General features: G+C 34.4%; 1 protein-coding gene across 3 annotated transcripts in view; it reads right to left on the bottom strand.

Annotated features, from left to right (window-relative positions):
• Window positions 1–10261, bottom strand: part of LOC123004812 (paired box protein Pax-6) — a 24852-nt gene extending 14591 nt beyond the window's left edge. Inside the window, exons 1-4 of one of the 3 annotated variants that reach the window (XM_044398256.1) lie at window positions 10150–10261; window positions 7793–7932; window positions 4252–4495; window positions 3755–3935 (exon numbers count right to left, since the gene is read on the bottom strand). In XM_044398256.1, coding sequence (XP_044254191.1) covers window positions 3755–3935; window positions 4252–4495; window positions 7793–7805 — 438 coding nt within the window. In that variant the 5' untranslated portion in view covers window positions 7806–7932; window positions 10150–10261. The remainder of the gene's footprint in view (window positions 1–3754; window positions 3936–4251; window positions 4496–7792; window positions 7933–10149) is intronic. The other 2 variants (XM_044398257.1, XM_044398258.1) reach the window with 2 other exon arrangements.
• Window positions 10262–15531: the final 5270 nt, after the last annotated feature.

Raw genomic sequence — 15531 nt, 5'->3', positions numbered from 1 at the left:
AAACACAACAGGAAATTTCGAAAAATTTTATTCTTCTTTAATAATTACATTTTTATAGTACTTTATCACTCATCAATTAGTTTTTTTCAAAAAATAAAAATTTGAAGTAAAAAACTTTTGATTCCATACTTTTTATTCACCTGGTATGAATGTAAGTCTTCCCAAAGCATATTTTCTCTTCAATTAAACTACATATTGCGATAAAATTGAGTAAAAATTAAAATGATGCGCGCGACATCATTTTCCATTTGAGAAGATTTAATAGCATAATATTGAAACATGATGCTCTGAAGAAGGTTTGAGTAATAAACCGAAACATTAGCTGACTACTGTTAATCAATTTTCCCAGTCCATTCCCTGTGAAACTAAATCATAATAGATTTTGCTGGACGTAAACATAACTTCAAACTCGACCTTTTCTTCTCGTTCCTTACAATTTCAGTGCTGAAATAATTTCCACGAAAACTTGGAGTTATGCCAAAAATTCTGACAAACAAAGAAACGGAAGAATTAAAGTGGTTTGTTATAAAAGTAAAAACCACGTAAGAAGGGCAGAATTAGTAAAATAGAACAGGATTAATTTTTAACAAAGCCTTCATAAAATGTAAAACAAAGCAAGTAAAGACAGATAGATCAACATTTTCGAAATTTGTGAATCATTTGCCCAAGAGGGGCGCTTTAGAGTCTCTCTTTGCATTTTGATGATGGTTTTGTAACATTTGAAACACAGTAGTTGAAGTTGTGATGGTCTTTCGGTGCCCTTTTTTGTGCGGAAATTGTTTAATTTCGGCCCTGAGATATCCGTGCGTGTTGGCCGTGTGTGCAAGATGATAAATCTGTTAAAGTGTGGTAATTTGGCGCGTGCGTATGTCTGCTCATCGATAGTAACTATGATACGCATTGCGTGAAAGCATCAAAAGGGACCAGTCGGAATTGCTGTCAGCGCCTTATATAGATTAAAAAGAGGGATGCGCTCGGACAGGGGGATAGAAAATGGCGGCATTTCCGGTCTGCTATTGGACAGATGGACTCGTTTATTTTTATGATAAGAGAGGCATGGTTCAGGTGGGTCGCCATTGCTTCGAAGATGATAGTAGGCATATAATTAAAGGGGTCGATAGCATTCCTGGAGTGTCGCCGGAATATGGACGAAACGCACGACCAACATTAATCCTTTAAATGAAATTGCCATAATTGAGGATTAGTGACGTGTACGGGGCGAAATTAAATTAATTGGGAGACGTTTCGGGGTTTATCGATGGGCGGATGATGATTTTTTACTGGAAAGTGTCGGATTAAGGGAATTGGGGACGGGGAAATGGGATCAAAATAGGGCTTGGGACTGATCCAAATTTACCTCCATTTCATTTTGTTACAAAAATTAAACATGATTTAAACAATTTTGTTTTATTTTGCACAAGGAGAGAAAAACTGCACTCTGAACTGGGCAGTCTCGACGAACGATTTGAATCTTTAGTAGGTATTAAAAAGTTGTCAAGGAGCACCTCTTATCTGAGCAAGTAATCCCGTTTTCGTATAATTTATTTCTATTTAAAGTAGCCAAATAATGTACGAAAAAGACGTTATTTTTTTGAAAAAACTGACATTTGCATGGTTGGATATGTTTCTGGCTAAATACCTAATTTGAAAAATGATATCCAGTTAAACGATTCAAATCCTGTTTGTGTACCTACCTATGATTAAAATCATGATTGAAAATGTGTTACGCCAAAAGCAAAAACCTACCTATAAATCGAGATTTGAAAATACATAGTTTTTCAGGTTGTTTAGCAGATTCAGTAATAATAGCTATTAAGACAACAAGAGTTTTATAGACAGTTTAAATCGATGTCTTATTTAAATTTGAGCAACCGTTAGGGTCACTATTGGATCAGAAATTTTGCTAAATTCAGAAATTGTTATAAAAAAATTTGGCAAAACAACGACAAAATGCCAAGATAAGAGTATTTTATGTAATTAAGGCAGTTTCTTACCAAATTAAAAGGACTTTAAAGTAACTCCTTTAAGTTCGATTATGAAATTGGACCTTATATTACACTACTTCAAAAAATTAAAGGAACAAAAAATTTTCCTGTGATTTTTGAACTGTAACTCATGAAAAAATGGTTGTATCTGGATTTAAAATAAAAAACTTTTTGCTTTAAGTTTGCGGTTTTGAGATCTTTTGGCAAAAATTTTTTTGTGGTACGGTTGTTTTTGCTTTTGGTTCACGGACGTGGGGATTTATTTTTTAGTTAGGTAAGTCAATGCATAGGCCGGATAGCCTGTTCATTCATCTTTAACATGCTTTTTTCATATTCTCTTTACGTCAATTTGTCGCTGAGATATCTGACTTTTAATGAAAAAGGATCCTTTTATCTTTGATCATCGATATCTCAGGAACCAATGACCACACAGAGAATATAAGGGCAGTGTCAAAAACTGGAATAAACGTCTTACAAGATCCTTTTATAACTTTTTGAAAAAAAAATTCCACTCTCAACATTGATTTAAGGAAAAGAGAGAAAAGTAACTTTTTGCGTTGTTTTAGTAAATCTACCGCGTATTCACTAATATTGATGAGGAGACTATAATGTTTTTAGATAGGCTAACCGGCCTATGCATTGCTTTACTAAAAAAAAAATTCCCACGTCCGTGGACTAAAAGCAAAAATAAAAAAAATAGATTTTTTTTCTCTCGCTATTACTTAGGATTACGTGATAACCGTAGCACAGAAAAAAATTTGCCAAAAGATCTCAAAACTAGAAACTTAAAGCTTCAAAATATTTTTTTTTTAATCTAGAAACGACCCTTTTTTCGATGAGTTACAGCCTTTCAAAAAACACCAAAAATTTTGGTAAATTTTTTGTTCCTTTAATTTTTTGGAGTAGTGTAGTATGTTATTCAACGAGTGAGAAAGTTGGCCATTTACACGAAGAAAAAATTTACAATACGAGCCGAAAGCGAGTAAAGAAATTTATCGGAGTGGAAATTACCATTTCTCACGAGTTTATTATACTTTTTCTAATCTTAAATGTTGACTATAATATTTCATTTTATACATATTTTCTTTTTATTGTCAATAATATACCTACACATTAACCTTTTTTTTTTTTCAAGTTTCTCCTCAGTTGAAAGTTGCACAACTTTCTTTAAGAAAAAACACGCATGAAAAAAGTATAAATTTTTAAAGATCTAAATTAAATTTTCGACTGAAATAATTACATATTTTCAGAAAAAAAGTTTTTTTTATTGCTTTGTAATATTTTTTTGCTCTTAACCGTTACAAACATCAGTCCGCAATTTCTCCCAACCACTCGAATTTTTTGGCATATTTGTCGCCATTGTGTGCCTTATTTGTTGGAGTTTATAAGCCGTGCATCTTTTCATATGTCGTCCGTTCAAGAGTCCGGTCCCTCAGCGCTTTGTCCGTCTCCTCGTAGCAATTTCGGCGACAAAAGTGCCTTTCTGTACACAACATAAATCTCGTCAAAGTGACGACACGAACATTTGTCGTCGGCACAATACGCACATGAAACTAAGCTATTACTGTTTCGAGTATCGTTTTGATGAATTCGGCGGGTCTTTTGTACTCTCTCTACCTGAGATTCCGCCGGCGTTGGGTAAATAGAGCGAGATCTTGTCACTAATAGAGTTTGCACAGCGTTGACATACGCCATGTTACACAAGCAACGAGTGTTTGCCTCGGGGGCAAGACTGTGTTTAATGATTTATTAAATAGAGGGGTACTCACGCTGGGAATGTTGTCGTTGTTGCAAACACCTTCGGAGAGAAGTCGATCGCGGATCTCCCAAGCGAATATCGAGGGACATTCGCGTTTGAATTCGGCGATTTTATTGACCACCGGCTGGGTGGCCACTCTGGGCTTGGAACCGCCGATGGCACGAGGTTTGATAGATCCGGTCTCGTAGTATCTGGGGAACAAACTTAAAAGTCATCTTCTCTCATCTTAGCAAATTTCGAAAAAGGACTGCAGACACTTTTTGTGCAACATATTTCATTAATTTTCTTACTAAAATTTCTAGAGAAATGTATAAAACAAGAATTTTTTACTGTTGTATGTATTAGAAAATTAAGAATTAAAATTGATACATCTTTTTAAAAACTTCTGGAGGACGTAATTATTAATATCTATATTTAATATTAACTAAGATTTAGGATTTTTTTAGACTTTTCAGTAAATTCTAGTTGCTTTTCGGGAAAAGCCCATTAGGTCAAAAGAGCAATTACCTCCCCAGTATCTTAGACACGCATCCATTGGACACCTGCAGAATCCGCGAGATGTCACAAGGCCTGGCCCCCGAATGAGCCAGCTCTACAATTTTCTGTCTCGTAGAGTCGGGCAAAGGTCTCCCGTTTACATACACTCCCCCTAGCTGGTTGATGCCGCTATGTCCCGCCGTCGAGCAGCCGAAAATTGTATTCTGTCCCATAGAAGCGTGATGCATGAGGTCCTCTTCTGGAAAAAGCCCAACTAGAATAGAATTTAATCGCTAATAATCGCTCGATTTTTGCCCATGCTAATGCACGGATTAAAACGCACTTAGCTGAAGCCATTAGGGCTTCGGCGTCCCGGAGGAATCCGGCGAAAATGGCGGCGCTTTGTTGACTCGGAGTTCGCGACACTCGCGTTCAAATTGCATTAGCCTTAGCATTACATGGCGAATTGAGGACGTACCGAGACGTGAAACGCCCGACGAGGGAAACTCTTTAGCCAAGATGGTGACAGAAGGGCGAACAAGGCCAGACATGAATTAAACTGATTCGAATTTCAATGATTTTTACAAGAAACTGTTAAATGTGGGAAAAGTGGGTCGATGGAAAGAAAAATACTGTCTCAACAATGAAGAAAGTTATGACGCGGATCATACGGAGAGACGAGAACGAGAACTTAGTTTTTAGTGATTATTCGAAAATTTTAACATAATATAATGAAACAAACTTTATTGAATCTGTAGGGTACCATTTCTTGTCTCCGGAGAAAATTTATCAGTGTTGCAACATTGCAAACATCGTAAGATTATACAGAATTCTAGATATACCATAGCTATTTCACTTTTGAACACATTTCTGAATTAATTATGACCAAAAAATTTGAACGTGATTTACTTTTAACTGAATTGAAACAATAGTTTTTTTTTGGTGAAAAAATACAGTTATTTTTTGTTTGATATTTTGATTAGAAAGTTTCTGACATTCCAATATTTCACGTGAAAAATCCTTACTTTGAATGTTGTTTGTTTATACCTGGAGGAAAAACTTACTTTCATCTATAGATGTGTTCTAGTTTTAACTTCAAAAGAGGATTCTGAAATTACCCTAGATCAAGATTTTTTTTTCTTAATTTTTAGCTAGAATTTTAATTTTGTATTATTTTTATTCTCAAATAAGGAGAGGGCAAAAACTGTCCTTCTTGTAAGAAATAATTTTAATGTTTTATACCAGTGTCAATAAATGTGCAAAAATATGTACAAATTGTACACTAATTTTACGGCTAGAGTATACTTAGGCATTTTACGAAAAAAACACTAATAACGAATATGTCTTGGACATAATTCAGTTTGATTGTTAAAGGGAGACTTAATGCTATTTAAAGATCAAAAAACTTTATTTTGGTATTTATATATCCTTTAATAAACAAATTTGCACCTTTTCCTCATGCGCATTCTTCATCGGTTTTAATGAGTACTTTTGGTGTGACTTTTTTTGAGTAAAAATTCTTTTGGCAGCGTTTATTTCTGTTATTTTTTTAAGTAGGTATTGCAGTGCATCAACTGTCAAACAAACTGCATTTAGTCCAAAATTGACGGACAAAACGCGTTTGGTTTGAACCAACACATGACTAAGTGCAGTTTGAATGTTCAGGCAACTTTCAATATTTTCTCCTACGACCATATACGAAACTAGATCATAACGCACAATTACATATGCGCGAAAATTGGCAATATCCTACGAGGTCAGAAACCTGTGCGATTTGTTTTTGCGCTGTGTGTTAGAAATCTAACGCACAATTCACACTTAAATGTTTTGTATTTTTTCATTTAACGTATTTTTTTTGTATCCATTATAAAAAATAAATCGTTATTCAACGTACCTATTTTTGTATCCATTATAAAAAATAAATCGTTATAAAAAATATGTTCGTAAGAAAAAAATTATCTATGGTTGTAGGAAAAATAGTGTACAAAACTTGCAGGAACGCACTCACGGGATTGCCTGCACTCGGCTAACGCCTCGTGCGCAACTTTCCCGCTTGTGCGTTATTTATCACTTTCCATGCTCGTTATGTAATATACTATTTTAACATAAGACAAAATGCGATTTGAACCTCCAGTAAGGTTCATTGGAAAGACAATTGATGTAGCCTGCAGAACCACCTTTATCTCAACTCATAAAAATGGACAAACTGCATTTTGAAAGTCTGCTCCTCAGTTATTCTAAGCCTGTTTTTAAGCACTCGACTTTTGCGGATTTTTTTCAAATCCGTAAGATATGAATTGAATTTTAAACGAAATCTTTTTTCTTTTTCGTAAATTTTTGTCAAATGTGGAACAAGAAATGAACCGAATTAGGATGCAGAGGCAAGGATTCCATTTTTTTTTCTTTCAATAGAAAATAATATATCAAAAATTTACATTTTTTGTGTTTGTTTTATTCTTGACAGATCCTTTTTAAATTATTTACGACATAAAAAGCATAAATTATATTTGTTTTTGGGGAAAATTAAAAGTTTTCTTTTGTTGGAATAATGCTGTTTTTTGTTTTGTAGTTATTTAGAGTAATGTATGTAGGTATTTGATTTAATAAACAAAATGAGTTTCTCTCGTTTGAACGTTTTAGGTGAAAAATTCTTGTCTTTAAAATTGCAAAAGCGTGAAACATTCAATTTCATCTTTATTTACTAAAATTTTAAGGCAAGAGACTCCTCACATCAGTTATCAGTCCCCTCAGAGTTAGGTTGTACCTTAGATTAAATATCACTTCATTTATTGTATTTTTTTGTTAAAACTTTGATTTATTCAGTTTTACTCTCATATTTTTTAAAATTTACTTTACCGTTTTAAATGCAGAAAGGCCTTTCGAAATTGTTAAATATTTATTATATGAAGAATTTACGAGAGTTTGGACAATTTAGTAAATTTATAAATAAAATAACGTAGGCGTGCCAAGGAAAGCAAGGCCGTTCCTAATGACGGATGTTTATACTTTTTAAATTTTAAGTTTCTTTACTTTGTTTCTGTCTGTTTAAGGTTTAAAAATATTTGTGTATATGGTCTATCACTGTTAGTAATTATACTTAATTCAACAATTACTACTATCTTCTTGTTAGATCTTCTTGGTGTAGAAAATAAATTAGAACAACGTGTTTTGAATTACTACATTATTTATGACATATTTGTTGCCCCCCCTCCTCACTCTAAAACATGTGCACCCTTATGACCCTTATGATTGTAAAACACTTGATAAGTATTACGTGAAGCAAAACCGCCTTTTCCAACATTTTTGTCGATGTTTTCATCGCATTCGGATAATTTTTTCAAATGTAAAATCGCGTTGATTCATCGGTGGTCCATCCAATCCCTACCCCCATCCGGGATTTGCAAGTCTATGACACGTCCTGTATATTAACTCGATCATTACAAGAGCGGGACGAAGTCGAAAAAACCTCGAGTTAATTGCAGCTTGATTAAAGACCGCAACGAGGGCTCGCTGCCGCCGCGATCGAAGGGGGAGCACACACGCGTTCACATAATTGCAAAAATCGACCCACCTTTATGGGGCATCTTCCACAAAGCCTCAGCACACGTCGAATCCCTCAGCGAGAGCGTCTTTGAGATGAGTGGAGAAAACCCGCCCGGAGTCGGGACGGGTCCTGAGGTCGCTCCCAGGATGCACCTCGCTTACAAGCACCTGCCAAAAGACAAAATCTATCGATTCGTTTCGTTACTTCGATTCAATAAAGGTTACGACGAAGGTTAACATCTCTTTCGAGTGATGGATGAACGTGAGTAGCACAACTTTGTGACATGGTGTGGCTATTGTTCGCGACGGGGGGCTGCTTACCACCGCACTTAAATTAAGACAAATTCGATGGTGGAGGAGGAGTGCTGCTGATTGCGGATACACAAACGTGACGAAGCGACTGATCAAAGAGGTTTTGGCGGCCAACGGGGAAAAAACTTTCAAAATACTGTACACGAAAAAATTTATTCCAGGATATTTTAAAGAGTACTTGGATTTTCAAGTTGTTTTTAAATACAATAAAATTGTCTGTACAAAAAATATTTATTTTTTTCTAATGAATATGTTGAAATTTAAAAGTGTATTGTCTATTATAGTACAATGAAATTTTCCTGTCTGCATGTTGCTAGTAGGTATTAATTACTAAGATGTTATAAGAAATGTGTGTTTGAGGAGTAGTTTTAAAAATCAATGATTTGGAAAATATTTGAAATGACATCTCAAAACAGGTTTGTGGGGAAAAATTCTTGTATCGTGTTAATGTTTAACTATAACAATTCAACTGGATTAAGGAATCTTCTCTAAATAAGAATATAAATTTTGAAGTTTTGGGTTTTGTCCAAAAAACTTGATATTGGGTACACAAGAATGTCGTCTCTTGAAGTCTACAGAAAACGAGCTTTTCTTTTAGCCCTATTTTTTGTCAAGTGAAACAAACTTTTACAACTTTTTCTTAGAACTCCAATATTTAAGTTTTAATGACTCTTTCGATCAAAAAATATAGTTGTTGATAAATAAATCTAAAGCAAACTTTGATTTCGGTTATTGAAAGATTTGCTGAAACAAGCTAGCATTTTTTTTACTTAAAAATCAAAAAAATTCAATAAACATATTTTTGAAATTTAAAGTTTGATTAGGTATTTTAAACCATCTTCAGTTTAAGATAAAACACTGTTACTGTTTAAAGTATAACTTCATGATGATGCAAAATTGTTTTCAGATTTTCTATAAAATTAATATTGACTTAATCAGATTTATGTATTTATCCCCAAACGTCATTGTGGTTCTGAAAATTTTCAAAATTAGAATATTAATCCTGTTTAAACTTTATTTTTTAGCCTTTTAGATGTTTTATTTTGTAAATACTCATCAGTTATAAATTGATAAAAATCCATTAAAGGATTTTCTCTTAAATGTTTACAGTTTCTTCATTTTGGAAAATATTTGAAAATAAAGACAAAAAACAATGTTGTTACACGAGGTGTTATTGTAGCTATTATATTATTTGGAATCCATTTTTCGCTCTTGAATACAATCAATGATTTTACAACTTTCAAAGTGCCTGTTTTTGAATTCAATTACATCAAACATAGAGATCAGATTTAATTTATAAATTGTATAAGCTTCACTTGTTAGACTTTTAGTTTTTGAATTTTATTAATTTGGCTAAACCTACACATTGCAAAATTTTGAACAATACTTGATAAAAAAATACTTTATTATTTCTTTATTTAGAAAATTTTGTTATTACCTTTTTTTAAGCAGGCCTGATAATTATAGGCTGTCTATAATTAAAATAATGAGTCGCTGAAGCAGAATACTTATAAATCTATACTAAACAAGGATTAAAAATAATAAATCTGTAACATTTTTCACCAACAAATGGAATTTAGACAAATCTTTGTTGACAACTTTGCAATCAATCAATCGGCAGATAAGATAATCCCTCAGCAATTAATTAAAATTAAAAGGTATTTAACTTTTTTTAGAATTTTTTTATCATTTTGGCACTTTGTAATTTATTTTTCCAGAAACATATACTGGGTGTTTAAAAATTAAAAACTGTGAGGTTTTTCTTTTCACTTTTAATTTCAAATGTCACCCTTTTTAGCTTGTGTATATATCCACTAAAAAAATCGTTAAACTCATTAACTTTGCTCGTTATTAGACTCTTATCGGCTCTTGAAGCGTCGTTTGTGCCGTCGGTTCCTTTCATTCGTCCGCGTTTTCTAAACCTCTAACCTTTTGACTCGCTACAATTTGTCAAAGACCTCGTCTTTCTGCATCTAAACCGTCGGCATTAACAAATCTCTCTTTGATCCTTCCCTTCGTTAGCCGCAAAAACGCATACATGATTGCTCGGCGAGTGCCCTCGACAGCCCTTACCTTATCGTCAAATACCTCGACATGTCACCGTTCACTCACTCGTCGCTACACTCGCGTTTAATGGTCACGTGTTCGAACCGCCGCGCTTGAAGCCTCTAAACGTCAGCATGCGAGGGCGAAGACTGGCTTCACCCGTTCAAGGATGAGTTGATCTGCGTGAGGAGGGCGTGGCTTGTAGCCCCGCCCCAAGGAGGGGGCAATCTTCGCTTTCTTCCGCGATTTCTTCGATATCGCCCGGAAACAATTGCTATCGATCGCAGATCGCGCAATTGGCGACCGGTTAAGACGCGGTTCGGTTCGGTTAAAAGGTGGTGTCGTTGCGGGGGGCGGGGCGGAGGTGAGACGAGCGAAAGCCGATTGGCGGAAGGACGGACGCCATTGTTTCCGGTTGGGGGCGCGGCGGCGCGAAACAAGAGACTCTCGCCCGCTGGAGGACATTAGCGTCGCGACGTCGACGACTCCAAGACGCTCCGAGCGATTCGGCAAAGAACAAGTCGGTGTTCATTAAGTTTTTCGCCCGAGGTACGGCAGTGTGAGACAGGTGAGAGGTGGAGTGCGGAGGGGAGGTGCAGCCAGAGATGTAATGTATTTTTAGAAAAATTTGCGTTTTAATTGAAGTGACGATTGATTTTTTAGGAGAGGGAGCTTTAGCGCGCCTGAAGACTCAATCCAGTTGTGGCTTTGAATCGATTTTTAGAACCTAAAATGAACACAAGTTGAATTTTTCAGTTCAGGAGGGTGTGTCGTTAATGATATTATTTTGAAGGAGTCGTAAATTCAACAAACTTAATTTTTTTAGTGAATTTTGGTAAAATTTGTTACTTTAAACACTGAATGGTCTAAGCAAAAATTAATGAGTCTAGTGACTTTGCAAAACGAATATCCTAATTCTAAATTCGGTAGTTAGACTTTTTAGTTCTTATTTTATTTATTTTTTATATATTACAGAGTACATTTTCACGAAGAAATCTCATTTTTTATACTGATATTTTTATACACAAAAATTATAAAACGCCAAGGTAGGTAAGTATGTACATTGTAATTGTAAAAAATAAATGAAAAGCAATACAATATAAAGTTTAAAATTCTAGAGTTATTTTCATTTTAAAATTAGATGCTTGAGCTGGAATAATCACAGAATATTAAAATTTATAGAAATGATAGGAATTGAGAAGACTTATCAAAAATTTAAATTTTAGATATAGGATTAAATGTTTAAATTTTCCTAAAAGGTAGAGGCTTTTGATTATCACAAATTTGCAAAATTTGTAAATTATCTTTGTTTAACATTCTAACTAAATTTGTCTGTATTAATTATTATCTGTTATTAATTAATTACAAGTTGGTTTAAAAATTAGTTACAAGTAGGTTTAAAAAATACAAATTTCAAGAATTATATCTCATGTGGCCACACATGTCCCCGATAACTTCTTTTGCATCTCGCCGTCCGCATTCCAAGCCGACAACCCTTCCATAATTAAATTCATAAGCGCTTTCTTGTTAGTACATCATCGTCTTTTTTGCCTGCGATGACATCTCCGAACTGTCCGAGCCCGAGACACGAGACAAGCGACCACCAAACATCGTTTTTTTCTCCTGAAAACCCTAACAGACCTCTTGTTGTTCTTCTCTTCTTAAATTGTAATCGATAAGTTTATTTGTTGTTGTCGGTGGGCCAACTTTATCGTGTTATTAGTTGCGTAATCAAGAATTAGCCACGTACGGAGAGGGCGACACCCCTATACAAGGCTCCCTGCTATTTACATTATTTGTAACGATTCAATTTCTATTGCTTTGATGAATGAGGGTGTTTTTATCCTATACTTGTAGCTTACAAGGGGCATAAATGCAGTTATAATAATTGCATTAATTTATTGCTTCAAAATTGGACGGCACAGGCATCACACAAAAAAAACAATTCGAGTTAAAACAAAACAAATATTTATTTATCAAATCATAATTGGAGAGGTTTAGAAATAAAACGCAAGAAATCTGAATCTTGAAAACTAGTCTACCTAATTAAAATCAAAATTTCAATAGCTGGAAGTTGAGTGGCGTTTCAAGTTTTAACTATGTATAAAACAAGAAAACAACCTCGTCCAATAATTGAATAAAATGTGAAGTCTCCAGCTTGGAGTCTCTTTCTGTCGTCGCTTAATAACTTGGAGCATTTGGCAGACGTTAAATTAGGGTAAACACTCGAGAATCGTCCGGAAATAGTAAATTTGCGTCCGGTCTTCTTATTTATTTGTCGAGTGAGATTCCCATGCGGCAGCTAACAAACAAACCATCTCTCAGATATATAAGTGCTCGTATAAGTCCTCGATAAGCTTCGGCAATCTTTTTAAATCCTGAAGCCGCAATATTGGCGCGGCTCAATACCTGGCTCCGTGTAATCTTTATAATGTAAAATCCTCGTCCTTTCTTTGCCTCACTAAAGTTTCATCCTTCTACACCGATATTTCTAAACCTCAAAGATGCCGACGATTATTTAGTTCATAAGCCATCGGGAGATGCTTTTTTCGATGTTTATCGATTCTTTACCGGGGCTATTATGCGGCACCCACATGAGCTCAGGGGAGAAGAAAAAATTACAAACGAGAGAAATCTCAACCGGGATTTAACACCAGGAGGTGGCTTAGCTGGTGGGAAAGTCGAAGCAGGACAAGGATAGATATTTAAAAAGTTCCTCGAATGAAGTTTTCTGTATTTTTTTAAAATAAATCAAATTTTTATTAGTCTTATATTTTGTATTATAAAACAATAAAAAGTTAAAAGCATAATGATTTGTTTTAGTTACCATAAGTTCAATACTCTACTTTTCAATCTTTTAAAAAGAAAAAGAAGAAAATATAAAAAATATAAGTGAATATTTTAATTTTTCCTCACTTGGAGATATGTCCCAATAAAAAAAATATTTTTTATAGATCAAAATTCGTCTTTTAACAACACCAAAATTTTATTTTTACACAGTAGTTTTGTGCAGTAAAAGCTTCCAAACTCAAAATTTTTGAGTTCAAAATTGTGTGAAAATCAGAATTTTCCGATATAAAATAAATAAGTTTTTTGTCTCATGTAAGATAATTTAGCGATTCGAAATTTGTTTAATTTTTGTTTAAAACCAAATTGTTGTGAAATTACAATTAGGTATACCTACCTAATGAGTAACAAAATTTTAAACATCTTCGGATTTTTCAAACGGTATACTGCGAATTAAACTTGAAAAACAAACTTTGAAATTTTTTGAGAATATACGTCTACACCTAAACACTTATTTTTTTACACCGCTTTGCCAAGAAATTTATTTCGGCGTGTGTCAAAACTTTCAAAAAATACCGGATTTATCCGCCCAGGGCAAGAAATAATTTTGAAGTTAGAGACAAAAATGCATTTTGAAACTCTATAATTTTTGAGTTCTTCAAACTGTGAAAAATTATTGTTCTAAAGACATAAAAAAGATAAGATGATCATTAGTCAGTTGGATTTGAATAGTTTAGAATTTTGACGTTTTTATTTATTCATTTATTTAAAAACAAATACGAGAAGTTTTGCACGAGTATCACAACATGCGTAACACGCGTCTTTTATATGTAGTATTTTTTCTATTGAGCGATTTTTAAATTGAATTTATTTTTATATTTGACAGTTACAATTTTTAACATTTGACATATGCGGTACCCAAATCGGTAGAAAATAGTTCAAATTGCATTAGTTTTGATTGTTGGTCTACAACAATTCCTCACTTAAAAACGATAGTCTATGGCCATCAGTAATGGCCAAAGTACTGCAGAAAATGTGGCCAAAAAAGTGTCACTTGCTTTTTATGCAACTATTTTCAGTTACACAAAATGCTCATTGTGACACCGAAATAGAAAAACACCTTTTTAATGATCAATTTTACATTACATTAATTATGTTGAATATTTGTTGCTAGACAAATTTAGAATTGTTTATTCATCTTCAGTGTAGCTCAAATAAAATAAACTGCAACTTTCCACATTTCCCACTCAAGTTTCAAATGAGACACTCTGTATTGTGTAATGTAGACCCCCATCTGTTGTGTTTTTATTTCCAGTCAATTTTTGCCCAAACCGGGCCGCCCCTATCGAAATCTGAGATTTCAATTTCCCTCAACCTGATTAGTTGCCAGGTAGCTCTTTTCATCTCTCTCCATCTCCTTACTCTTCCCTGATTCCATCCCTTTCTCACGTTAATCTTCATCATCCGTTCCCCTGCTTTGTAAAATAGTCTTCGGGGGCGTCGTCTCATCGGCTTCAACTTACTGACATTTCAGCATCCCGTCCTGATTTCTAACACAGATAGCGCTGCTCCTCCGTATGGAATTACCTGTCTCCTCGTCGACAAAAATCTAGAGTTTCATTTGGCCCCTGACTCTTTCGTAGAGATCCGTTATTCTCGTTATGAATTAATTAATCGATGCGCGGTCGAAATGGCAAATCCTCGATGCGGATTAATCGCGCACTGCTTCCTGGAGCACAAAGGATGGAATATACAGAGCGGGCCGTTTATACTTTGTCTAATTGAATTTTACATCCGAATGTATCGGGATGAAAGACGGCGGTGTTTTATAATAATGCTCCGAGGAATTCCAACAGTCACTCCGCTTTCTTAAACGATGACCGCCTTTGATCTATACGGAGCTACTGGCTACCAAGAGTCGCTTTTTATTACGAGCTCTCTGTGTGCATATCTCGTTATGGATTAGCGTGCGATGGACACGATCGACGATTGCGCTATTCAAAATTAAACCTCTATTCACGGGGATCGACGTTTGGGACCGTTTTTATTAATTTCGACGTCAAAGAGAGCCGCGAGGAACAACATGGAGCAATTAGCAGCAACAGTTTGGATAAATACCCACAAGGAAAAAGAACAAAAGTGACTCGATGAGAAATGATGATGCCTGAAAGAGGAACACTTTCAAACACTTTTTTAAAACGAAAGTGAAGCAACACTATCATAAATACAAATTTTAAACACTTTTACTAAATTGGTTTTTAAGAAATGTAAAAAACAATTAGGAACCAAAGCTGCGTTTAAGTTTTAAAATTATTTTGAAATGCAAACAAAAATTTGCTCAGAAAATTGATATCAGATTACACAAATTTTGTTTGTTTTTTGTTTTCGTCACTAGAAATTTTGTTAAAACATTAGGTATGTTTATGTTTTATATTGGAACTTTTCCCTTGAAAGGGAATGAGCAATTGTGAGCTTTGGGTTACAAAAATTTTAATGAAAAATGGTTTGTACGAGGGTTGCTTTTTATATTTTGGGTATAGAGGACAAGAGATAAAATAAGCCATCGTATATGGCTTTATTGTTTTTCAAAATATTCTCCCTGAAGATCAATACACTTTTGCA

Source organism: Tribolium madens, unplaced genomic scaffold (assembly GCF_015345945.1).
Source record: "Tribolium madens isolate multiple individuals breed KSU strain unplaced genomic scaffold, Tmad_KSU_1.1 Scaffold_20;HRSCAF=117;Tcas5.2_LG4, whole genome shotgun sequence".
NCBI lineage: Eukaryota > Metazoa > Arthropoda > Insecta > Coleoptera > Tenebrionidae > Tribolium > Tribolium madens.
This window is presented reverse-complemented; position numbering and strand designations above follow the sequence as displayed.